The sequence below is a fragment of the Siphateles boraxobius genome, unplaced genomic scaffold (assembly GCF_051911475.1).
Source record: "Siphateles boraxobius isolate OS27281-9 unplaced genomic scaffold, OSU_SipBor_1 19, whole genome shotgun sequence".
NCBI lineage: Eukaryota > Metazoa > Chordata > Actinopteri > Cypriniformes > Leuciscidae > Siphateles > Siphateles boraxobius.
The window spans coordinates 25,685,679-25,711,390 of NW_027508799.1; the positions used below are offsets into that span (position 1 = coordinate 25,685,679).

General features: G+C 36.0%; 3 protein-coding genes across 9 annotated transcripts; 2 read left to right on the forward strand and 1 right to left on the reverse strand.

Annotated features, from left to right (window-relative positions):
• Positions 1-258: 258 nt before the first annotated feature.
• calua (calumenin a) lies at positions 259-5,706 on the reverse strand. 2 transcript variants are annotated; one of them, XM_077234566.1, is made up of 7 exons: positions 5,575-5,706; positions 3,898-4,134; positions 3,515-3,708; positions 2,924-3,090; positions 1,845-1,905; positions 1,506-1,705; positions 259-1,420 (listed from the first exon to the last, which is right to left on the reverse strand). In XM_077234566.1, the coding sequence occupies exons 2-7, from the start codon at positions 4,125-4,127 to the stop codon at positions 1,316-1,318; spliced, it is 957 nt and encodes a 318-aa protein (XP_077090681.1). In that variant the 5' UTR covers positions 4,128-4,134; positions 5,575-5,706; the 3' UTR covers positions 259-1,315. The 2 variants fall into 2 exon arrangements, with proteins under 2 accessions (XP_077090681.1, XP_077090682.1); XM_077234567.1 differs by lacking the exon at positions 5,575-5,706 and adding an exon at positions 5,241-5,447.
• An 880-nt stretch (positions 5,707-6,586) lies between these two features.
• Positions 6,587-17,963, forward strand: mdm1 (Mdm1 nuclear protein). 6 transcript variants are annotated; one of them, XM_077234557.1, is made up of 15 exons: positions 6,587-6,653; positions 7,298-7,403; positions 7,535-7,842; positions 8,160-8,294; positions 8,753-8,929; positions 9,504-9,628; positions 9,874-9,970; positions 10,698-10,730; positions 13,009-13,211; positions 13,300-13,536; positions 14,193-14,326; positions 14,585-14,721; positions 14,800-15,037; positions 16,628-16,696; positions 17,045-17,963. In XM_077234557.1, the coding sequence occupies exons 1-15, from the start codon at positions 6,618-6,620 to the stop codon at positions 17,152-17,154; spliced, it is 2,145 nt and encodes a 714-aa protein (XP_077090672.1). In that variant the 5' UTR covers positions 6,587-6,617; the 3' UTR covers positions 17,155-17,963. The 6 variants fall into 6 exon arrangements, with proteins under 6 accessions (XP_077090672.1, XP_077090675.1, XP_077090673.1 ...); XM_077234558.1 differs by having other exon boundaries at positions 6,620-6,796; XM_077234559.1 differs by lacking the exon at positions 6,587-6,653 and adding an exon at positions 6,872-7,059.
• Positions 17,964-18,195: 232 nt separating this feature from the next.
• Positions 18,196-20,453, forward strand: il22 (interleukin 22). Its single transcript, XM_077233821.1, has 5 exons — positions 18,196-18,869; positions 19,004-19,069; positions 19,737-19,892; positions 19,975-20,040; positions 20,127-20,453. The coding sequence occupies exons 1-5, from the start codon at positions 18,735-18,737 to the stop codon at positions 20,211-20,213; spliced, it is 510 nt and encodes a 169-aa protein (XP_077089936.1). The 5' UTR covers positions 18,196-18,734; the 3' UTR covers positions 20,214-20,453.
• Positions 20,454-25,712: the final 5,259 nt, after the last annotated feature.

The following is a 25,712-nucleotide window of genomic DNA, read 5'->3' on the forward strand; positions in this document are numbered from 1 at the left end:
AAACTTTGTGCCTGGTAAAACTAATGTGCGTGTGTCATGACGCAATGAAACATACTGAATTGTGTGGACATCATTTTTGACCAAGTGGTCATACCAAGCTATATTATTAGCTTGGTATATTATCAGATGTTATTTTGTGGGTTTCAGTGTAAATGGCCAGATGGAAGGAGCTGTCTTTTATATAAGATTTTATATTTCTTCTATTATTTGAAATCTCAAACAAAATGACAGACAGAAAGTAATTACTGAAAAAAGATAATCATTCATTATTCTTTATTGACAATTTGTTCTTTTCAAGATACAGTCTATTGAGCTAAAACAGCACCATTTGAAGGAAGTCACCTGAAAACCTTAGGTGCTAAAACATTTTATATAGGAAAAAAATGCAATAATGGACCACAAAGGATACTGCTATGCTTGTCACATGGCACATTTGTTACAAACAAATCATATAACTGATAGTGTATTTCAAATAATGAAATTGAAAGCAACAAACTATTCAGCAATGTGTTCAATTGGACCCTATGAACCAAAATTATTGGAAATTTTAGACATAGCTCAAACTGAAGATCCAAATCAAATAGAAAATGAGTGAAAGGCACAATGAGAGATGAGTGTTGGGAATCTAGGAGTCTTTAAGAACACAAAAATCTAATATTGATAGAAATTCATGGGATGTGTGAATTAAGAAGATTTTTTCCTAAATAAATATAGAAAGAAAACAGTATATTGCCTTTAGAGAGAAAGGGAGAGGGTCCACATCATCTTATAATCAATGTTTGTGCCAGGACAAGTACACACAGGAGAGAAATGTGAGATTATGTATAAAGCTATAAACATATTCACATAAACGTGTAAATATATACATATATTTTATACCTATTTGTATAAACCCTCGAAAGAAACCAATCTGTGAGCTTTCAGTACAGTATCCGAATGAACAGACCTGTGAACAGCAAGGGGGGCTGATCATAGATCAGTAACGTTTAAAACTGCATTGAATTTAGCTCTGAATAAACAGCTTCGCATTATCAAATATAAACATTAATTGAAATGATAAAAATGATGTACATGGACCACGATTCCAAAGACAGATCAAACAAAAACTGATAACACACTTTACAGTAAAAACAAAAAAAACTAAATAAGAATGCATGTCGTGAATGCATTTCCATGTGCAAAAAGAGAAAATCTGTCAAGTGAACTAAATCTGAGGATTTAGTGTTGTATTATGATGAAGCAATATAAAATAAATTATATTCTTTTACCAAACAAGTTCAAAAGTAATTTTCTATTATGATAGAAAAAAAAATAATTAAAACTCATCATGTCGAACTAACGCCTCCCCAAAGTCAGTCGCTTGACTTCCCACAAACAAATCGTACTTGTTGAGTACTTCCTCTTTGGTGAGTTTGCCATCCTGAAAAACAGTGTGACAGACTCAGTTTAAATGATTTCAATGATAACTTTACAAAAGCTGACAAAATAAGTTATGGTGGGCTTACCTTGTCTGTGTCAGACTCGTACACCAGATGCTTTGCTTCGGCTTCTGCGTGGTCATAGTCGGCCGGCAGGATCCAGTCCATGGTTTCCTCCTGGTCCATCTTTCCATCCTTGTTCTTGTCTCTAAACTCGGAAAACTGCTCTCGCTCTGTCGCCACCCATTCTGGCTCGTCCATTTCATCCTCATGGTTGTACATGTCGCCTGATATTCAAACAAATTAAACCGATTTTAAGTCAGAACTACACATTTACTTCTTTATTCAATGTATAAAAACATATGAAAACTTTTAAAAAACACTTTCAGATTTTAAATATCATACCTAATACTGTATTTCACTCACCAATATACTCCTCTAGGTCGATAAAACCATCACCATTCTTATCAATATCCTCCATAGTTTCCTGATGATAAAGTTGAAGAAGGAAGATCGGTGAAATAGGCTAGGGAAAATTACATCTAAAACAGGAAACATCCTAAGCAGATTCTATGAACTTCCTTCATACATGTGCGGATGGGCAAAATTCGTCAGTGCACAGAATTAAGAAGAAAATAAAGTTTGTTGTTTTACTTTCTAATCAACGTCACCAGTATTTCTATTTTTAAACCCCTACCAAAATACCAAGATCCATTTTGGAATGAAGCACCCACTTTCTATGATCCAATCAATTCTCAATGGATACAATTATACCACACTCCATTTTCTCACTGAATTAAAAATTTCACTCAGAAATACACTACCATTCAAAGGTTTGGGGTTGGTATATTTTTTTTACTTTTTAAAGAAATTAATACTTTTATTCAGCAATGGTGCTTAAAATTGATCAAAAGTGGCAGTGAAGACATTTAAAATGTCACAAAAGATTTCAAATTAAAGCTGTTCTTTTGTACGGATTCCCGGCACATGAGATAAAATTAACAATTTGTTCCCATGACTTACTAATAAGTCAGCACATTCAACTAATTTGTTCCCTCATTTTAAGTAAATTGTGTGCACGATATAATAATTTGTTCCCTCATTTTACTAAACCGTGTGCACAATATAATAATTTGTTCTCTTGTTTTCCTAAATCCTATGCACGATATAATAATCCGTTCCCTCGTTTTACTAAATCATCCGCACAATATAATCATTGTTCCCTCGTTTTACTAAATCGTGGGCATGTTGTAATAATTTGTTCCCTTGTTTTAGTTAAAGAAGGATGGAATTATGTGGCTATGATTTACTAAAACGAGAATGAATTGTTAATTCGTAATATATAGTATATAATATATGGTATATTTAATTTTGTCCGCAAGTGGCGTAAACTCAAAACTTTTGAACGGTGGTGTATGTCAAATTACAATAGTAAAATGGGATGCAAACAGGTTTCACAATAATTTTAGCCTGGGATAGAACTGACATATTAGAAACAGACCCACCAACACAACAATGTCCTTCATATGTTCATACTCCTCAGGATGTAGGAAGGCAGTGAACTCCTCTTTGTTAGCGATGTGGTCTCCATTTCCATCAGCCATTTTAAAGCGCCGTTCATCTCTAGCCATCATCTGCTTGTAGTTGTAGCCGTCATCAGGTTCAGGATCATCTAGAAAAACACAGACGGCACAAATTATTATTAAAATACTAATTTTTGCAATTCTGCTTGACAATTCTGTCATCATTTGGCCTACTCACTCATGTTGTTCCAAATCTGTATGACTGACTTTCTTCTCTGGAACACAAAATATGATATTTTGAAGAACTGTTTTTGTTCATAAAATGAAAGTCAGTGGGATCTAAAATAACATTGGATGCCACTGACTTTCATTATATGATAAAAAAACAATAAAACACAGACATTTTTAAAACCATATTTTGTGTCCCACATCAGAAAGAAATTCATTCAAGTTTGGAATAACATGCGGCTAGTAAATGATGACAGAATTATACTTTTTGTATAGGATTTTTGTGCGACCAATCCTTTAAGATTGTTTAACTTGTTTATAAAAAAAAAGAGACTGCATTTTTACCAAGGTATGTGCCGTATGTGATATTCTTGTATTCTTCCCAAGAGATCATGCCATCATTATTCATGTCAAAATCCTTCCATTGCCTATCCACATTGTCATAGATGTACTTCTTTTGAGCCTTTTTGATCCATGCTTTCAGCTCAGCCTCTGTGACAAAACCATCCTCGTCTGCATCAATCTTATCCACAATTTTACTGAAAGGCAAAATAAGAAGAACAAAAAGAAAATTCACTATAAGAATGTCCTCTCTTAATTATTTTTTTGCGCAGTCACATATGTTGCTGGAAACAACCAACTCTCAAAGAAAAGAATGACTTCTACTCATTTTTGTTGCAGCAAATCACTGCTAATTGCGCCTTAACACTCCTTAGCACAATCCTTACCCAAGCCTATTCTTGCTTTCCTCTGGGGTCAGGTCATCAAAAGACTTGGCTTCCTCCTCCCCAAGGAATGCATCGTGGTCATAGTCAAAGTTTGCGCCATCTTCGTGCTCTTTGCTGCTGAGCTGCGCATCATGGTGGACACGGTCCTTCTTCTCTGTGGGTTTGCTGGTGGCATAAACCACACACAGAGCAAAGCACATCAACAGAGGCCTAATCTCCATCTTCATCATGTAAGCCCTGAGGAAAGAGAGACCAAATATTAACATATATATGTCCCAAATCCCTTTTAAACTAAAATAACCCTGACCAGAAGAATTTCTAGTGTGGCTATGTTTGAATGAACAACTGTGCAAACATGACTGCATGAGTTAACAAGATCTGTTTGAATCAGTGCATGTAAACATTGTGTGTGTTTGAGTAAGAAGTGGAAATACATGGCTGCATTTATAGGGTCAAAAATACACACAAAAAACAGTAATATTGCTGAAAATTATTACAATTTAAAATAACTTTTTTTCTTAATATATTTTAAAATGTAATTTATTCCTGTGATGGCAAAGCTGAATTTTCAGCATCATTACTTCAGTCGTCAGTGTCACGTGATCATTCGGAAATATTATGAATAGAAAGTTCAAAAGAGCAGAATTGAACAGACATTTATAATGCTACAAAGGATTTCTGTAACTTTTGGACAATTTAATTTGTCCTGGTTGAATGAAAGTGTTACATTCTTTCAAAAATAAAAAAATACTGACCCTGAACCTTTGAACGGTAGTGTAAATGCATGTAGCAGGGGAAAGAGAACCATAATGACTGGCAAATTATAAGACAGAACCTTTGACAGGAAACTGTCAACGTCAACATAGACAAAAAGATGTTTCCAGAGAAAAAAAAAAAAAAGTGTAACAAAAATGATGAAAACGAGAAGTAGCTCAGCCAAGACAAGCGTCCAAGACACATCAAGTAAAATTAGCACAAAACTTGACTGAACTGGTGGGCATGGCACAAATTCTGATGGGACATTTAGAAACACATTGCTTAATGAAAGTTATAATGCAATAATAATTAGTAAAAATCCAATAATAATGTTATCACAGTGACCTGCATGCCTTTAAATAATTTCAGCCTCAATCAGAGATTAGTCACACCAGAAATAAATCACATATGTTGACTGCATTAGCAGTTTCATTGGGACTTGTAGACACAGTAATATGAGAAACAGTTATGATGTTTTAGTCTCATACCAAAATAACACAAAAGCTTTTTACTAATGGTTAACATTTACATAAACAAAAACTAAGACAGATATGATCCAAAAGCACAAATATAGGCCAACGTGTTACCTTTCGGCACATATAAGATGTTATGGCAGTCTCGGTCACCATTCACTTTTATTGTATGGAAAAAATGCAATGAACGCAAATGGTGACTGGGGTCGTATGTCCTCTAACATTCTAGTTTTGTTTTCCACAAATGAAAGAAAGACATTTATAACAACATTAGAGTGAGATAAAGATAACAGAATTTTAATGTGGAGGTAAACTATCCCTTTAATTATCAATACTAACTGTCCCTTTAAGGGATTCGTCATTAACGTTGCAACGCACACGGTCAGACAATGCAACGTTCAAACATATTTCTATAGTACAAACAAACACGTATAAAATACAAACTTACCTAGATTTAGAACGAGACCGAAAATCCCAGACACTGGGGGTCTTTAGTTCAATCTGCAAAGCCCTGTGCCACACCGTTTTTAGGACGAGAGCAACGATGCGATCCAATCACAGCACGAATAGTGAAGTCCGTGCACTGCCATTGGGCCATTTCAGCATTACGAACCCCGGATGTAACGGATCCCGTTGTTTAATAATGCGCTGACTCTGCGCACTCTCTTTTAATTGGCTACAGTCTAACGGAAAACCAATCAGCACAAGATACTACAACATCGGTTGATGCGTCGCTCAAGGCCGTTGTTCACCTAGTGAATTGTCTTATTGGGTACGTCTTGCCACGTCCCCAAAATTTGAGAGAGACCCGCAAATCCTTGCGGAAAGGTGCTGCCATCCTGTGTAACTACACAAACCAAACAGAAATGGCGGTAGATATTTGTAAAAGAGATTAAAGTATTATCGGCTAAGATTTACTGATACCAGGTTTAGCCATTGATGCGCGGCACAAAGAAAAACATAAGTGTTTAGAAAGCAACTTTTGAGTTTATCATCATGCTACTTGTAAGTAGCAAGTCAAGCTATACATTTGAGTAGTAGTGAAGAAGTTAGCTTGTATTCCTGGATACTTTTCCACGCCGTTTACTACCATCGGGTAGTTGAAACTAATCAGCGTGACATTTGAAAAACCGTCTATTGATGAATATATTTGTAAAGCAACAAAGGTAGTTATATACGAGTTTAAATTTTAAGGATACTTCTTTATTTATTTAATTTCTGAGCAATGATTTTTGCAGTTAAGACCAAATTTGTTTTACAATTTAGCTTCTCAAACAAATTGTTCCAAAAATAAATCAAAGTGTAACTTACATTCTTGAGAAAGATCTTATTTTATTTTAATGTTTGTTTTGGATTCAGAAAAACAACATTGACCACTAGGAGTATCACAATTAATTACACTACTACTACACAAACACATGGTGCAGTAAAGCGTCATAACCATTTTTTTACAGTCTATGGTCATAACAAAGCGGCTTTACAGCCGTGCGCATGCGCGCATCGTGGGACGCTTCAACCCTCACCAAGGTAACAGCTCGAGCCTGCAACCGAATCTAATCTCACACCACTAAGCGAGTAACAACAACAACAAAAAACACTTATTTTGTTCACGGACCTCTTTGCGCACTAATCACCATTAGATCTGACTCGAAATGCCTGTGCATTTTAAGGTGAGTTATATAAATTATCCATTGGAAACGAATTGTTTTTTTAACACAGATTGAAGGTGCACGCGCTCGTGCGACGTCATTTGTTTAAGGAACACAGGGCGCGCTCTGCAGAAATGCTTTCAGTTTTGATATTTAGTCTGGTTGTTTACTTTTTGGTAACCAAATATACATTCATATGAATTCTAGTAAAAATATAGTTTACGCTTTGTCGAAAACAAAGAGAAACTACGTGACAGTATTAAGAAACGTGTTACACTTAAACGGTAAACGCTTTACAAGCTATTGTCGGGACTTCCTGTTATTTCTTGAAGAAGTTTGTGCGTTGATTAAAAGGCAATGGCATCAATATTATCCAATTGTCAGCTAAGAGCTAGTTATTAAGCATATCTTTTCTAATAAATCATATATGTAATTTATTATACCGGTCATTTAAATATACCGATTTACTTATGCTAACGTTATAAAGTGTACCTGTTCCCTCTTATGCTCTTCTTCTAATAGGGAATCAGCGAGTATCGAAGTAAATACAAGAGTCGAACAACACGACCCAGCAGCGATTCTCCACATCGCAGGATGCGACTGGCAGGACTGTCCTCTGACCAGTCAAGTATGTGATAGATAGATAGATAGATAGATAGATAGATAGATAGATAGATAGATAGATAGATAGATAGAATAAAAATTAGTAAGCTTATCACGTTAATATTGAACTGATTGATCTTTTTCTATCATTTAAAGGAATTACTCGGGAACCCCAATTCATATCCAAAAGGAAAGTGCTATTTTATCCACCTCAGGTATCCAGTTCTTTCAACTGGGAAGGGCAAGTTTCATCTCCACAGCGTCAGGAGAAGAGCAGGCCTGTCACACCTCCTGCTGTCACACCTGTGCTCAGAGCCTCTAGTGCAGAAAGAGAGGTGACCCCTCTAGCCCCAAGAGACCTCATGCCACCAGAGGGCACCACTGCACCATCCCACCAATTACAAGCAGAGGCACAAGCAGCTCAGACATCCACCAGAGCTGCAGACCAGCAGAGACTAAATGGAGTGAGTCTGATTATAAGTCAGTGTTAAGTGTATATCGGCGCAAAGTTGGGTTAATGGGGAATAGAAAGTTATTCCCCTTGAGGAGAAGATTCCTCTATGTTTCTATACTACAATTAATTACACACACACACACACACACACACACATATATATATATATATATATATTCAAAGGCCCAGTCTTAATATTTATTTATTATATTTTTTTATTTGTATTTTCAGACCATAATTGGTGTATAACAATTAGAATTGTATTATTAACTATTATTAACACCATCAATGCAGTTAGAGTAATTCAGAGCTTGTATTGTTTATTAGATTAACCATGCACTGCGGAAAAAAGCAGGACTGAGGTCTGAGCAACAGAGGAATGGCCGTTTGAGCTCAGAGTACCAGCGACAGTTCATGTGGAAAACGCCTGTGGCCAATTCGCCCCTGCTTGCTGCACATGAGGTACTTCCCTGCACAATCCCAAATATTTTTTATCATCACACATAGGCTTGTGTCCAGTCCCTGGCCAGATTAACTGACATATTATTGGACAGAGCACATTTGCTCACCTGCAGTGTGATATGAATTATTGATGCATATTTGAATGCCTTGATTGTTTTTGTGTGCATTTCTTACCTACAAAAACACATTCCAGTAGATGGCAGTACAGATTTGCATGCCACTATGTTTATTTTACACACACACACACACACACACACACACACACACACACACACACACACACACACACACACACACACACACACACACACACACACACACACACACACATATATATATATGTGTGTGTGTGTTATAATTATGTTATTATTAATTTTATTTATTTATCATTTTAATTATTCATAGAAAAATTTTCATTGGACCTTTTTGTGTTCTGGATAATTTCATGTCTGTTTTAGATGCTGTACAGTAACAATAGAGCCATCCCACCCTTCAAATCAAACCCTGTAATTATCGAGAGCGAGTACAAGAGAAGTTTCAAAGGATCACCTCCTCCTAGACCACTGCGCTTGAGGCGAGATTTTGAACAATATGAGGTCCCTCTACTTCATACAGAGAACACAGCCCCAGAGAAGGTACATTGAAATATGCACCTTATTTTGAACGTAAGATTGGGTGCGGGCATTTGTAACTTGAAAGACTTCCAGTGTCATTCGCTTCCAGTTCATTTAGCTGTGCAATACAGTCCGTTATGCTTGATCTTGGAAACTTGTATTTGCTGTCATACTATTTTAATCAATTATCATAATTAAACTCGTTTGCAAAATTTTTACCTTGTAAATAGATTTACCGTTTACTGCCCTTTGTTATTTTTCGAGTTATTTCCTTATAGGTGCTAATAAATGGGAAGTCTCACACATTCAGAGAAAATCGCTTAGTTCTGCGTCACAAGTTTTGGTGGATATACATTCAGCTTAGTCACATACATTAAACTTTCCAAGTATTACAGCATCAGTGTGGAGCCGGATAAACCAGTTTCACCAACCTATTGTTAGATCACCTGTATGGGCCATTTGATCAAACCCTGACAGACACAATCGATTGCATACATTTAATTGAATTGATTTGTATACATTTAAAAAAAACGTTTGTACCTTTGACATGGTATTTCTTGTACTATTGCCTAAATGCCCACCATACCTGAATAAGAGGAAGAAGAAGAAGGAGCGACAACACAGCAGGAAGTCAAGCCCCGAAGAGGAAGTCACCTATCTACAGAAACAGGAAATGAGGTCACCTTGTGCCCTGAGAGACTCTTCACCCAAGGCTATGAGGTGACTGTTGTATTTTTTACTTTTACAGGACTGGAATAAAACAGAAACAACACAGAAAGTGAATTTCATATGGCTGTTTTAATGATTTTTTTTTATAAGCAGCACATAAGAACAACATATTTATTTTGACACCTGTATTTTATTCAACAGGTTACAATTATAAATTCTTCAAATTGCGTCGTCTTAATAATTTTTTTTTTATTCCATAGGAGTTTTTACCAGTCTCCCTCTTTTCTGTTTGACAGGAAGGTGAAAACTGAGTACAGATCCAACTTCCGTTCTCCCATCCAATACAGCTACAGAGATAAAGCGTGGGTGAAGGTCAGACCTGCAAAGGAGGAGGTGAGCTTCTGGAAAAAGAAAACAAATTTATGGGAACAAAATGTGGCCTAAAATAAAATTAATGAATTAAAGAGTTAGTTCACCCAAAAATATTCATCATTTACTCACTCTCATGTCGTTCCAAACCCATAAGACTTTGGTTCATCTTCAAAACTCAAATGAAGATATTTAAATGAAATCTGAGAGATTTCTGTCCCTCCATTGAAACTCCAGGCAACTACAAATGTGCCACTTTAAAAAGTTCATAAAGACATCATCAAAAAAATCTATATGAATTGAGTGGTTTTGTCCAAATTTTCTATAGAAACCGAATTGATTTATATGATGAACATATTGAATTTAGGCTTTTATTCATGCATTTCTAGTATTGAATGTTAAAGGAATAGCTGAAAATGTAAATTAACAAACTACATGTACTGCATTTTAACAACACTAGAGATGAGATCAATGTCCAGCAACAAATTTATTTAAAATATAAAGCACATCAAATTATTTTAATTCTTAAAAAAGTATTTCTAGAACTTCAGTTACATAGCGTTCACAAGGGTGACTTAAACACAGCAAATAAAAAATGACCAGAGGGTATGAAGGCTACAAAAGTAATTCAAGAGCAATTCTGACACCACATTACATGAAAGCTTGAGCTGTGGTGGATTAAAGTGGCAGAGCTATTAGGAAACACATTTATAATCTCTCTAATCACTGGTCTGTGTGATTAATCTTGCAGGAGTGTGTTGGTTTTCACGAGTGGTATCATGAGGTAACTGTACCGCCTGTTACATCCATTCTCTAGCTGCTGCTGTCTCAACAGATACCTTCATTTGCTTATGTGTATCTGTTATAGGGCTGTCACTTTTGAGAAAAATCAAATTCGAACGGTTATCGAATATCAAGTAATATATTCGAATATATTCGAATTTCTACGAGACCCCCCCCCCCCCCCCCCCCCCCAAAAAAACACCGTAACGGAGATTCAATCACAAATTTATTAACAGTCTGACAGTCATAAACAGGACTCAGGCCTGTCTGAAAACATTTTTTTGACTTAATGTTTTAAACAGCAGGTTATCAATTTAATCTATATAAAGTGCCACTAAGCTACATGGAAAAAAACTGCATCGGAACAGCACGGCACAAACAATAACGTGACGGCTTAAACAGCAGGAGTAAGGCATATAGCCTAGCCTCATTTCTTATTTCAATTCATTTCTTAATATTGTTTGCTAGAAACACCAATTTATCAATTTGATCTGGGTCAAGTGCGGCTCTCTTTTTATTGGCGATGTTCCCCGCGGTGGAGAACACGAGCTCAGTGCGCGCACACGTGCCTGGCACACACAGATTTGCGCGTCAATGTTGAGAGAAGTGGTATACGGTGTAGCTGTAGAACCCAAAATATTTCCAGACTCGACTTTTTAGATGAGTTGAGGTCGTAATTCTCCGCTCGGGCTGTCGTTCTGTGCGTTATCTTCCATTTTCAAAACAGGGAGGCTATTATTCGCTTGATTTGGTCATGGGCTTACGCTACAATACGTTTAGAGCCCCCGCTCCTGGATGAGATTGTAAACAATAATAAAAAACAAAAAACGGTCTAATCATAGACTGTAAAAAATGCGCTAAACATGGCACTTTAAAAACCGGATAGTTTATTTATAGTTCGAATACGGATATTTCACGTCATGTTCGAATGCATATTGGAATATCGAATAAAAAGTGACAGCCCTAATCTGTTATGTGCTGCCACATCAAATGTATGACATCATTCAAACTTTGACTAAATGGTATCATCTCATATAGACCTAGACCTGAAGTGTCTGTGTGTGTGTCTGCATGTGCAATCTGTGTATGTGTGCATGTGGGATCAGTCATCAAGATGTTATCTGTCAGCATACTTGGAACTTTGAAGTTGTCTGTGGTTTTTCTCTTTTTTTTTTTGCTTTCAGGTGTAACCCTATATTGACTTTTGGCTCACTCACTGGTTATATAAAAGCATAGCTAAACGTTAAGGTACAGTTCATAACACCTAATTGTACTTTTATTTATTTATTTATTTATTAATAATGAATTACATTATTAACAGTGATTTACTAGGAACAGAATAGATCTGAATCAATATTAGGATATTAGAGGAGCCAACAATATCACCCAATTTCAAAAGTAAACCATAACAATACACAGCTGGAGTATAAATGAAATTGACAGAGGGGGACAAAATAATATTTTTCTGTAAAAATATGTAGGATAATTAATATTTGACTTATTATATAACTTAGCGGTATTTATCAATTTGTATGAGAGTTTCACACTATGTAAATTATTTGATCTGATTTCTTTGTTTTTTACATGGTCAGCATCTGTCATGATGATAAATTCTTCACAATTGTAAGGTGTACGTCCTAAAAATTTGTTGATTGTAAACCTTTATCATGCTGACCCTGTAAAAACAAAGTAACTTTTTTGAGACATTAGTACTACATTTTAGGTTATGGTGTCAAGTGTGCTTCAGTGCGTCTCCAGCAAAACTTTTATTCAAGTCTTGCCATATGGGACAGTGGTGTCTTTTTGAGTCAGCTCTTTAGGAGTGTAGCATGACTGCCTGCACTTTTACACGCATTCTCCACGAGTTTCGAACCGGATCTGATAATGTTGCATGATGCGAATTTATTGATTCATCACATTTATGTCAAGCATGTATAATTACAATGTCAGGGCTCAACAATAAATTTTCCCACCTCAGAAAATTTAGATTTTTACCAACATATTTTAATACATGTTTGAAATAAATATATTTTCATGACAAAAAAAAGTTTACTACTTTAATTAAATAATCCTTTTAAAAACATTACGTCAACTGGCCCAAAATCTCACTGGGTCAGCTCGTCATTCTTGTTGTTGAGTCCTGAATATCTAAAGCAGTGTTTTGTCTGTGCTTGCTATGAATTATCAGTCTTCTTGTCTACACATATTATCTGTAGCGTTGCCCTATTTTTCCGGGCTCTGATTTATCACAATTCTAATGTGCTGCTGTTTTTCGACAGGTGCGGGAGCTACGTGAGAAGGCAGAGGCCTACAGGAAACGGGCATGGGGAACTCATTTTTCTCGGCAACACTTGAATCAGATCCTGTCAGATCACAACTGGATGTGGGAGCCTTCGATTGGCACCTCCTCGTCCTCCATTGAATCTGAGGCCTGCAGAAGCACTAGTAGCAGCCCTATCATTGAGGCTCTGGACCTGGCCAGGTGAGGAGAGCTCAGGCATCATAATTCTTACAGTCAGTTCAGAGCTTTCTTTTATGAATGACCTGGTCTCTTTGGCATGTCTATTTAGGGGTGGCAGTGCCAGGGCAAGCTTTAGCCCTGGACCTTCTGCTTCTGTGGCAGCCAGCAGGAGAAGCTCTCTAGGAGAGGACCCCACCCTCCCTGTGCAGAGGAAGTTGGCTTGGGGTGAAGAAGAGGGACATGGAGAGAGAAATGAGTCTGAGATTTCACAGGAAGAGTTCACAGTTGAAAAAAATCAGTGGAATCCAAAAGATGATCATGGAAACATGAAGGAGAGAAATGACATGTATGTACTTGTTGTTTCTCTGAATTGTCACCTCACCTCAGTTGCATTTGAGATACTTGAGATAAGAGAACCTGCCAAAACTAGAACCAAAATGGACATGAAGGTCTCATTGTTGGGCATAAGTCAGATTTGAAGAATTTGAATTGAGGGTCCCACTTTATATTAAGTGGCTTTAAGTACTTACATTGAAATTAGTAATTTGATACAATGGACTTATTGTGTACATACATGTTTTTACATTGTACTTACATTTTAAAAATACCTGCATGTAATTACAGCTGTAATTAATTTATGTAATTACATTTGTAATTACACAATTGACCCTTCCCTTACAAAACCTTTAAACCCACCCTTATACCTACCCATACCACCAAACCTGTCCCTAACCTTACCTGCATAACACCTCAATAGCAGCAAAAGTGTTTTGCAATACAACATGAACACAATAAGTACATTGTATTTATTTTTTGATGTAAGTACATAGTACTTAAAGCCACTTAATATAAAGTTGGACCATTCAAAGAAATTAACACAGAGATACCAATAATATAAAAAAATAGATTATTATACATTATTATACATTTGTCTTGCGTGCAAAATGTTTCTGCCTATGCCGTTGCAGTTTTTCATTCAGACGTTTCACATATCTTTTGTAGGTTGCAGCTATTGGAAACTGAGTCATCATTGGTGGTGGAGGGGTCTGAAGATGCGGGCAGATTACCAACCCCCAAACTGAAGACCATGCAGACTGTACAAAGAACGCATCACGATCGGACAACTCCAGCCACTGGTAACAAACATACTTAACAATACTTTCAAAAGTTCATGCTACATCGACCTATTAATAATGAATAATGTTTTAGTTCAACTTGGTTTTACAGACAGCTGTGGTTTTCTGTGCAGATTGTACATCCGTCACAAATTTGATTTAATGGTTTGCGGTCAAAATGGCTCCAAGCCTCTCGTTCATGAGACATACTTTGTAATCAATTAAGGGAAATAAATAAGAAGTTTAAAAAAATGTAATATTATTTATGAATTTTATTAGGAGGAGCTTTGTTGGTCTCTCCTCCGAAGATCAAACATTCCTCCAAGAAAGTTAGGAGGAGTGAGCCACCTTTAGGAAAACCTCACTCTCCTTATAAACATGTCATAGATGGCTCTCCACGGCAGCCACACAGTAAGGTACATGATTCTTAAGTCAAATGAGCAATATTATGTCATACATTGTCTTCAGATTTCAATCTCCATTGTATTGCGAAGGCTGAGAATGGAAGCTTGCAACGTTCCCCACCGGCTGCTGGCATTACCACCGTAGATCTACTTCCCATGGGTGAAGATGCGTGGTCTGAGGATGAGAAAGCGCCAGACTACACCCCCCATCCAAGACAATCCAAGCCATCACAAAAACAACAGACCAGCCACGGTCACAAAGCTGCTGTCTCTCCACTTCCCAACAGAATTCAGGGCATGATGAGAAACCCGGAGTTTCAGCATAATGGTAAGCTTCCTTTCAGCATCCACTGATAGATCTAGTGTCAGCCATGGGAGTTTTATTATGAGAAGCCTACCGATCGCAGCTTTTATGAATTCACACTGAGCCTTAAGCTGTAAAGACATTTATGCACGTTAGAAGTGAACATTTTAGTTTGCGCTACAAAAATATGGCTTCATTTGATTGCATGATCATCGATCCATACATAGGAAGAAAAACCGCCACTCTATAAGCACGCAATTGAAAAGTGACTGAGTCATTTACCAGCAGAAGGAGCAGAGGGAGGTTAGGTTACCGCCAGCAATAGGGGGAGAATAATCTAGGTCAGTCTCCTGTTGTCTTTTTGTGTCTGTTTAGTTTTTTCCACTAACGTCAGTGCATTATTTTGGTACCACTGTATTGTCCTCATGCTACCGGGTCAGATTTTCCCTGGTCCTCCTGGAGTCATTTTATTCCAAAAGATGATTTCACCTCTATCAAGTGTAGTTAATATACACCTATTGATTGATGTATACTTGCATATCTCCTAATTATGACAATTCAAGAGAACTATCATCATTTGAATTATTGCATTTATACCTTAAAGGCATTTGACATGAATTAGTTATTTTAAAAATTGTATACACATATACACAAAACGTATACACATAAAGTTTTTTTAAACAGTCATATAATCACTAATATGATAAAGATATTACTAATATTATATATATATATATATATATATATATATTTTTTTTTTATATATATTAGTAATATCTTTATCATACATACATACATACACACTACTATTCAAAAGTGTTTTTTTAAAGAAATAGTATTTTTATTAATCAAGGACTTTAAATTGATCAAAAGTGACTTTAAAGACACTTTCGCAAAATATTTCTATTCACAATAAAATTCCACAAAAATATTAAGCAATACAACCGTTTAAAACTGTGATAACAATAAGAAAGCACCAAATCAGCATATTAAAAAAAAAATCTAAAGATTAATGTGACTGAAGAGTTATGGCTGCTGAAAATGGCTTTGGCATTGCAGGAATAAACTACACAAATTTTATAAAAATAGAAAACAGATTTTTTAAATCACAATAATATTTCACAATGTTAATGTTTACTGTATTTATTAATCAAATAAATGCAGCCTTGGTGAGCATAAGAGACATTTAAAAAATGTACCAACCCCAAACATTTGATCAGTAGTACATATGATCAAATGTGTTTCATTATACTTTAATCATTATACTTTATTTCCCTGCCAGTATTGAGAATTATTCAGTGCTACATATACAACATTATAAGGTAATCTGCTTTAAATGAAAAACTGTAAATGTCAGTGAAAATGTCAAATGAAAATGTCAGTTGTTATATCTAACCATTGGTCTAACGGTTAGGTTAGACTCTAACCTAATGTAGTTAAGTTGATTGATCAAATTAAATAAGATATTGGTGACTTGTACGTCCAGTCAACCTTACAAAACATGGTCAGTGTAAAGTGGAAATTACGTGATTAAGTTTCACTGCCTTTGATGTTACGATCATTCATGTAATATACCCATACGTTATCACAATATCCTCTTTGTGTCAATTGTAGGTAACCTGGGAATTTTTCGTCCAGAGCTGTTTCTGTTTCCTGAATCTGATTCTGTTGTGTCAGAGAATGGTAAAATCATCTTCTTAATATTAGCAGATGAGCAACCATAAGCAGTTACAGACAGTTACTTCATGCTTTTATGACTATCTAGCCGTTTTAGTAGGAACAGGATTTAGATCAATGTGTCTTTTGATGTGGTGCGCATATCAAGAACGGCTAATGCATTTCATTTCACTGGTTTCACTGATTGCATGTCTGCACTGTTTTTGCATATGTTGCCCTTAATTACTCATTTACGGAAACAGTAATATCTTAAAATGTCTTTCATTATTATGTCTTATAATTATGATATGAAATATTATTCTTATATATTTCTCATTGAACATTTTTAAAATCTCTTTTTCATATTAAATCCAGATGATAAGATGTCTCAGATCTCATCTAGATCAGCAGCCTCATGCTCCGTGGCCTCTGAGCTCTTGGGCCGCGCTCAGAGAAGGAAGCAGGAATTCTGGGGGAAGCGCTAATGTGTCAAAGCCCATTCATCAGCTGTGCATTGACTGAAAAATAGCCATTAACTCCTCAGGATGTAAACATCTGATTTGTTTTTGTGATAGTCTGGTATTTAAAAATGAAAAAAGAGATTTGTAATTTATTTTATTTACTTGCAATTTTAATATGACTAGACAAGTTCAGTACAATGATTTAGCTGATTAAACACTATAACTCACTCTGCAAAAAAGTATTTTTTTCCGTATGATAGATACAAAGATGACGTATATTTCTCATTAATACAAAATTAAATCTGATAAATATTAATATTTAATAGCTCTAGGTTGAGCAATTGAACACAATAAAACCACAATAGCATTACATTCAGGCTCACCTACATCAGGGATTGCACAAAGTGTGAGAATGGTGTGTTCAAGCTATGTCATAAACATGAAAACAATTTGAGTTCAGATTCAATTAACAAATTCGTTTTTGGCCGTATTTATTCACATATTTCTGTCAGAATGCATAACATGCCACATAGCAGTATTTTCTTCACCATATTTTACATGGAGAATAGGCCTACATGATTCACGAATAAGTAAATCTTATGAACCGGTTCTTGAAATAATCACTTGAAAAACTAGCAGTCTTTGTCATTCTAAACCTTTAATGAACTCAACAAATCCAGTGACTACTGAATCAACTTATGACTCACTGCAAGTTTCTTATAGCCATTGCTGCTCTTACCTGCTGTGCCACACACAAAAATGCAAAAATATTCTCTTTTTATCTCAGACATGCCTTTGCTAATGTTAGGACTGAATAAAAAAAATAAGGGTTACATTTAGTGTGTGTGTGTGTTTTAATATATTTTTTGAATAATGTAATAAATCATAAAACCTTTCCATATAACTTTTATGAACGAATAACTATGTAAAAAGAATTTCGCAAAGATAAGATCCTTGAGAATTCTGACGTCAGTAAATTACACAACTTTCATAAATTCATAGACTTGTTATGTCCTTATATTGTTCCTGTTGCATACATTTGATAGCTTCCCCAAACATCCTGCAGGATTTTTAGCAACATTTGGTTTATGATGCAATACTTTCCCTTTCGCACATGCTGATCAGGAAAAGGGTTATTGAGAGGTTACCTAGCAACATTAAGTGGAAATAACTGTATGTACATAATAAAGATTTTATTTTTGTCGCGCACTTATAAATACTATTCGTCAGTCCGGGGAATTCACAGGAAGCAAAGCTCTGTCCACTTCAGAACGCTTCCCCATTCTATGTCCTTATTGCAGCCTAATTATTGGAAGTTTTAGATCTGTCAGACGAATTTCCGATGCAATCATAACAGTCAGCGAATATGAAGCATGCACGGTTTCTCTTGAGATCCGTTTGACCTGATAAACTTCAGGTGCAGAGGTTGGGGGATTACGCCAAAGGTAAATAGACACTACCACAGTGACGTTGTGGTAATAACTGGGACAAAGCTGGAGAATATAAAAGCTCTAGATTCACAACATGCACTCCAAATCTCGTCTGCGGGGAACATCAGTCTACATAAGAGGACATATCACTGAATCCACCCGTCTACCTGCAATATGAAGTTCCTAACTCTGCTTGCTGTGATGTGCTGGTGCTTTGTGCGCGGCCAGGCGATGCACCTCATGCGACCGCGGCCCAAGCCTTTAGACAGCCCCGTCACCTGGAACGACCTCTATGTGATGACTGAACATGTACGTTTGAATGCCTCAGCTGCAATTTATATGCTTTATACATAAAATATCTATCATGTTGAATTGAATTTTTATATAGATATTTATTTATTTGAAAATACAATGTATAACTTTATGCATATTAATCCTTGCAGGCACAAAAGGATGACAAAGATCACGAAACACGACTGCTTCCAGTTTTCTCCGAGGTTATGCTAAATGTATGTGTGATAATTAACTAAGTAATAATTGTGGTAATAATTATTTTACTAGTAGGCTAAGCAATTCAATTTTGACTGTTGGATACTATACTTTTTCTAAATGTGAATAATATCTGTTAGATTCTAAAACATTATATGATCAATAAGTTATGACAACATATTTTTTTTACATTGCTTTAACTCATCAAAATAAATTATGCAATTTTCTATTTTTTTTTTATAAGTTTAACAAGATTAAGCTCGTTTTTAAAAGTCAGTTTAATGTAACTTCGTAACTAGGCAACATGCCAGTTAGGAGTCATTAGAGTTTTAGTTGACTGCTTAATATCTGCTAACAGACATTCTACACATGTACATGTCGACTTATTCCACTAACCCTAACCTAACAGTCTACTAATCCTCTAATGAGAGTTATTTGACACGTAGCTGCAAAGTAGTTTTAGTTAGTCTAAATTGGATTGTAACTGTATAGTATCTACTCAATAAGTCATTACTATACGTATTCATTACATACTAATACTTCTTTTGCTAAAAGTCACAATGGAACAGATATTTGTATGGAATAAGTACCGTTGACTAATCAAATACATTTCAGTGGATTTCAGTTAGATTTCTTACTAAACTATTATGGCATTAAACTAATGCATTATGATCATATCTGTTCTAGGAAGAGGGCACTTGTTGCATCAACACCATGATTCTGGATTACTATCTAAAGCACATCTTGCATGCAGATAATCATGAACACGTTGAGAAATACCCACAAATTCGTTTTGTGAGGTCTGATCTCCACAGGGTCGCAAAAGTTTTGAAACCACACTGTGTAAGTGTTTGAAACGGTTTGATATTTTTGACCAGCTGACCAACTGTTATGTGCTCTGTACTTGAACTTTCTGTTTTTACAGAGCGACAGTGCAGAACACGTACAAGTCACGAAATACAAGGACAGATTTAGTACCTATGGACGTAATGTAAGTTGATGTTTGTGTTCAGTGTTATATCAGTGATAAATGTGTTCTTCTGCATGCCTTTAATGTCCATTGTATTTATTCTTCAGAGTTTGACACTAGCTCGTAACAAAGCAGTCGGAGAGACGATTATTCTCTTCCACTACCTTTTTGAATCCTGCTCTGCAAGAATGTGACTCTGACTGAAACCCTTCTCAGCAGTATTGGAATTTTATTTTTTTTAGTATTCAAAGGATTATTTATTATGGATGTATTTATTTTAGATATTTATTGTATGTTATATAAAGTTTTACAAACGGCATGGAAACTGTGCTTTCATGCTATGTGTTGTAAGGTCACATTTGTGGCTGCTGTTGTGACTGACTTGGGCTAAACATCCTAAGACAGACCACTACAAAGTAAATGCATTGTAAAAGCATTTTTTAAAAAAGTTTATAAAAAAAATGATTTATTGAATTTAATTTTGTTTTGCAATATATTAATTTATTTTTCTGCATACAGTATAGTATTTTTGCTTGTTTTTTTAAATAAAATTATATATTATTTATCTTACTTGTTTCTGCTGATTTCACATCATGCATATCCAAAGTTTGTCTTAATATCATAAAGTGGTAGTCAGAACAACCCCATCATTCTTTCCCATATGCGTGTTAAGAGGGTTGCTGAAACACCCCCTAGTGAGCAAGACTAATATTTTTAAGGAGATCAGCTATTTGATTTTAAAAGTAAATAATATATTATTCAACAATTTATTGCAGTAACTTAATTTTTATGGGTGGCTGTTAACACATTTATTTAACCCTAAAATGAAAATGAAAGGGTTAGTTCACCCAAAAATGAAAGTTATGTCAGTAATTACTCACCGTCGTGTTGTTCCAACCCCGTAAGACTTTTGTTCATCTTCGGAACACAAATTAAGATATTTTTGATGAAATCTGAGAGCTGGATCACTTCTTCATAGGCTCCTAGTGATTTCAACAAAAATATCTTAATTTGTGTTCCGAAGATGAACAAAAGTCTTACGGGGTTGGAACAACATGAGGGTGAGTAAGTAGTGACAGAACTTTTTTTCAGTAATCCATTAAATAAATTAATTCATTGACATTCACTGTTTATTTTATAGTTCATTTAATTCTACACCACCTTAAAATAACATTAAAATATTTATTTCTAACAGGCAAGATTCTGCCTCTAATGTAAAAACAGAACAATGGTAGTTCTGTTGTCTTGACGAATAATGCTACATAAGATTGTGCTACCAACCACTATATTTGCATTGTTTTAAGGGTAGGTTTGGGGTTTGGATGTTAATAAAGCACAATCTGATAGGTACTAGAACAAATCATCAGCACACGGTAAAAGTATAAATACATGACAAAGAATCATATTATGTGCCCAGAAAGCCACTTCTCAGCTCATGAATACTGAATTGAATTCTCTTTCTTGTCTTCTTGCACTTGAACGGACAAATTCTCAAACACATATTTCAAAATGCCCATCTTGCTTGTAAACATAGTCCGTAATGTCTGTGAAAGTAAATAGTGGAGAAAGACAACACATCAGTAGCCTATATTGGATCTGTGCATTAGCTTTTAAAGTGACAGCAGCCTAATATTCCTGTTGCCGTCTGTTTTCAAACAACAAAAGACAATGAAACCACTCACTGCTCTTGACTGAATAGCTTTTGTAACAGATTCATTTTCATTTAATATATATACAGGTCCTTCTAAAAAAATTAGCATATTGTGATAAAGTTCATTATTTTCCATAATGTAATGATAAAAATTAAACTTTCATATATTTTAGATTCATTGCGCACCAACTGAAATATTTCAGGTCTTTTATTGTTTTAATACTGATGATTTTGGCATACAGCTCATGAAAACCCAAAATTCCTATCTCAAAAAATTAGCATATTTCATGCGACCAATAAAATAAGTGTTTTTAATTTTTAAAAAAATTTCAACCTTCAAATAATTGTGTTCAGTTATGCACTCAATACTGGGTCGGGAATCCTTTTGCAGAAATGACTGCTTCAATGCGGCGTGGCATGGAGGCAATCAGCCTGTGGCACTGCTGAGGTGTTATGGAGGCCCAGGATGCTTCGATAGCGGCCTTAAGCTCATCCAGAGTGTTGGGTCTCGCGTCTCTCAACTTTGTCTTCACAATATCCCACAGATTCTCTATGGGGTTCAGGTCAGGAGAGTTGGCAGGCCAATTGAGCACAGTAATACCATGGTCAGTAAACCATTTACCAGTGGTTTTGGCACTGTGAGCAGGTGTCAGGTCATGCTGAAAAATGAAATCTTCATCTCCATAAAGCTTTTCAGCAGATGGAAGCATGAAGTGCTCCAAAATCTCCTGATAGCTAGCTGCATTGACCCTGCCCTTGATAAAACACAGTGGACCAACACCAGCAGCTGACATGGCACCCCAGACCATCACTGACTGTGGGTACTTGACACTGGACTTCAGGCATGTTGGCATTTCCTTCTCCCCAGTCCTCCTCCAGACTCTGGCACCTTGATTTCCGAATGACTTGCAAAATTTGCTTTCATCCGAAAAAAGTACTTTGGACCACTGAGCAACAGTACAGTGCTGCTTCTCTGTAGCCCAGGTCAGGCGCTTCTGCCGCTGTTTCTGGTTCAAAAGTGGCTTGACCTGGGGAATGCGGCACCTGTAGCCCATTTCCTGCACACGCCTGTGCACAGTGGCTCTGGTTGTTTCTACTCCAGACTCAGTCCACTGCTTCTGCAGGTCCCCCAAGGTCTGGAATCGGTCCTTCTCCACAATCTTCCTCAGGGTCCGGTCACCACTTCTCGTTGTGCAGCGTTTTTTGCCACACTTTTTCCTTCCCACAGACTTCCCACTGAGGTGTCTTGAAACAGCACTCTGGGAACAGCCTATTTGTTCAGAAATTTCTTTCTGTGTCTTACCCTCTTGCTTGAGGGTGTCAATGATGGCCTTCTGGACAGCAGTCAGGTCGGCAGTCTTACCCATGATTGTGGTTTTGAGTAATGAAACAGGCTGGGAGTTTTTAAAAGCCTCAGGAATCTTTTTCAGGTGTTTAGAGTTAATTAGTTGATTCAGATGATTAGGTTAATAGCTTGTTTAGAGACCCTTTTCATGATATGCAAATTTTTTGAGACAGGAATTTTGGGTTTTCATGAGCTGTATGCCCAAATCATCAGTATTAAAACAATAAAAGACCTGAAATATTTCAGTTGGTGTGCAATGAATCTAAAATATATGAAAGTTTAATTTTTATCATTACATTATGGAAAATAATGAACTTTATCACAATATGCTAATTTTTTGAGAAGGACCTGTATATACAGTGAAGACTATGTAGTGTTTGTTTTACTTTTGATTACTTTATTCAATTTGTGTAACTGAAAACTACCATTAGACCTGAAAATAAGTTTTTTTTCACTTGTATCTTTCTTTTAGGTAGAGGGTGAACCAACTTTAGGGTAAGGCGATAAGGAGATGTGCTTCCTCTTTAAAACAAGTTTTGATTGAATGTCATGAGATAGTTTCAAGTTACGTGTCGCCAAGCAACAACCTCCCAGCACAAACTTTATATTAGTTAGGCTAGTAGTTTTAGCTGTAGTATCAAAATTGGAGTTGAGAATTGTGATATTTCACTGGTATCTAAAAATGTAAACCACTGGACCAAACTCTACCCAGTATTTTAAAAAATTACAAATGCTAAGAAAATATAGGTATCGGTATCAGCAAGTACCAAAAATTAAAGTATCGATATTGGACTCGTTGGTTGTATTGAGAGCTAAAAAAATGGTGCCTATATTTTTATCATTATTATTAAGGTTGGAAGGCATTAAGGCACGTCCAAATTCAATGGTAGCTTCACTTCCTTTCTCCTGAGATACCTTCATCTAATCGTTTTTTGAAGGCAGCATAGATGTGTCCTCACTGCCTTTGATATCCCACAATCCTTTGCTTTCCATTCCTTGACAGTTGAGATAAAAAAATAAAGATGGCGTATGAAAGTTGTGGTTGGTAGCCAGTTTGTGTTTTTGACCAACTTTTTCCACTTTTGATGTTTTTCTAACACAAACTATTATAGTAATTAAATATTTGCTTAATCACCAAAGCTCACTTTATATTGTTCATGATTTTGTATCATTAAACGCTGCCTCAGAATCCTGTCCAAAATCTAGTTTCATATATAACTTCGTGCCCAAATGCTTACCGCAGTCATTGCCTGAGCTGCCTAAGATTTCGGACGCAGCCTCGCTTTTGCCTCATGTCCAACACAATCTCATGAAAGTACGTATCTATACCACGAATGTTATTTCTCGTGCCATTTATACGCCCAAAATGTTTTTTGCGCGCATATGCTACGCACTGAAAACTCCTTGGTTAGGATTAGAGGTGGGGAGTGCGTGCCTGTCCCTGCGCTGTTTAAAGTGTTTCACAGCATGTGATTGGCTGTTCGCTACTGATGTCACAATTTCATGTGCACATGCTCCATAGTTATTCCTAAACTCAGGATCAAAGCCTGAGTTGACAGAGAAAGTGGATGATCAGTGTTATAACAACAAAGCCTGTATGGATTTGTTTGGTTTTGTCAACTCAAAACTAATCCAGTAACCCTGAGTTTGTTCAACCAACATGGTACGGGCCCCTGTTCCCGGTTCGGTTTATCTTCGTTTGTGTTTTTTATATAAACTTTGCTGCAATTGAATCCCTTGTCTTCCATGCCACTTAACACTGATGTATAAGTATTAATTTATGATTGGCAATTTATTGGCAAAAAATTTATATATATGTATATAAATGTAAAATGTTTTGAGAACATTTTACAGACCAGAGGACTTTGAACAAAGTTCTATTATTGTTACTGAAAGGTTTGTTCATAAATTTGAGAGAACTTTGCCAGAAAGTTTCTAAAAATGTTCCCTAGCTGGGTATACAAACACATTTTAATAGTCATTTGTCTGAACAATTCTTTGCACATGCACAATGTGTATATCATAACTGCATCACCAAAAAAAACCCTGTTTGCATGCATACTACCCTACATTCTATAGGTATGAGGAATTGTGAAATTTCCAGGAAGTGCCAAACTGTTGGATACTTTACAAAACTTTCAAAATATTTCAAAACTTTAACGTGACAAATTTGAAAGGCAAACATACGGAAAATGGCGGAATCCACAGGATAATGAAAGACTTGGGAATTTACAGGCTCATGTTTCCTCGTGTCTATTGTTTGACATGTATAACATACGCAGGCTGACAAAAGTGAAAGTTTCCAAAAATAGCACATACAATTTAAAGCTATTCAAGGAGCTGGGGTATTTTTAGCTTTCACCTCTGATGTTATCAGATCTTGTGGTTGAAGTCGAGTAGTATTGCCACAGTGATATTGGGAAGCTTTTTTCTCCCTTTCATTCATACTGAATCATGATTCAATTCAACTGAGCTGAGCAATTTAACTGAGTCGGGCAAGTGGTCCATCAATAAATGCACATGTTTTAACATTTAACTTCCTCTTTCACCCTCTGACTCAACTTTGTCATTGTAACTGTTTGCCTTTGGATGGTTTGATCGGTATTTTAATACTGCGGCAGCTCTTGAGAATGTTTTCTGGGTCAGGTTAAGTTCTTTGCTGAGTCTTGTAGGTGCTGACCTGGTTTGAGAAGGTGG

What these genes read in the sequence shown, in the direction of transcription:
- calua (XM_077234566.1), bottom strand. Translation starts at nt 4,127, where the DNA reads ATGATGAAGATGGAGATTAGGCCTCTGTTGATGTGCTTTGCTCTGTGT. An exon ending in TGAAGGACATTGTTGTGTTG is followed by an intron (nt 1,906 to 2,923) that starts GTGGGTCTGTTT and finishes CTTTATCATCAG; the next exon opens with GAAACTATGGAGGATATTGA. An exon ending in ACGAGTCTGACACAGACAAG is followed by an intron (nt 1,421 to 1,505) that starts GTAAGCCCACCA and finishes ACTGTTTTTCAG; the next exon opens with GATGGCAAACTCACCAAAGA.
- il22 (XM_077233821.1), top strand. Translation starts at nt 18,735, where the DNA reads ATGAAGTTCCTAACTCTGCTTGCTGTGATGTGCTGGTGCTTTGTGCGC. An exon ending in TCTCCGAGGTTATGCTAAAT is followed by an intron (nt 19,070 to 19,736) that starts GTATGTGTGATA and finishes TATCTGTTCTAG; the next exon opens with GAAGAGGGCACTTGTTGCAT. An exon ending in TTAGTACCTATGGACGTAAT is followed by an intron (nt 20,041 to 20,126) that starts GTAAGTTGATGT and finishes TTTATTCTTCAG; the next exon opens with AGTTTGACACTAGCTCGTAA.
- mdm1 (XM_077234557.1), top strand. Translation starts at nt 6,618, where the DNA reads ATGCGCGCATCGTGGGACGCTTCAACCCTCACCAAG. An exon ending in AGAACACAGCCCCAGAGAAG is followed by an intron (nt 8,930 to 9,503) that starts GTACATTGAAAT and finishes TACCTGAATAAG; the next exon opens with AGGAAGAAGAAGAAGGAGCG. An exon ending in CCCGGAGTTTCAGCATAATG is followed by an intron (nt 15,038 to 16,627) that starts GTAAGCTTCCTT and finishes TGTCAATTGTAG; the next exon opens with GTAACCTGGGAATTTTTCGT.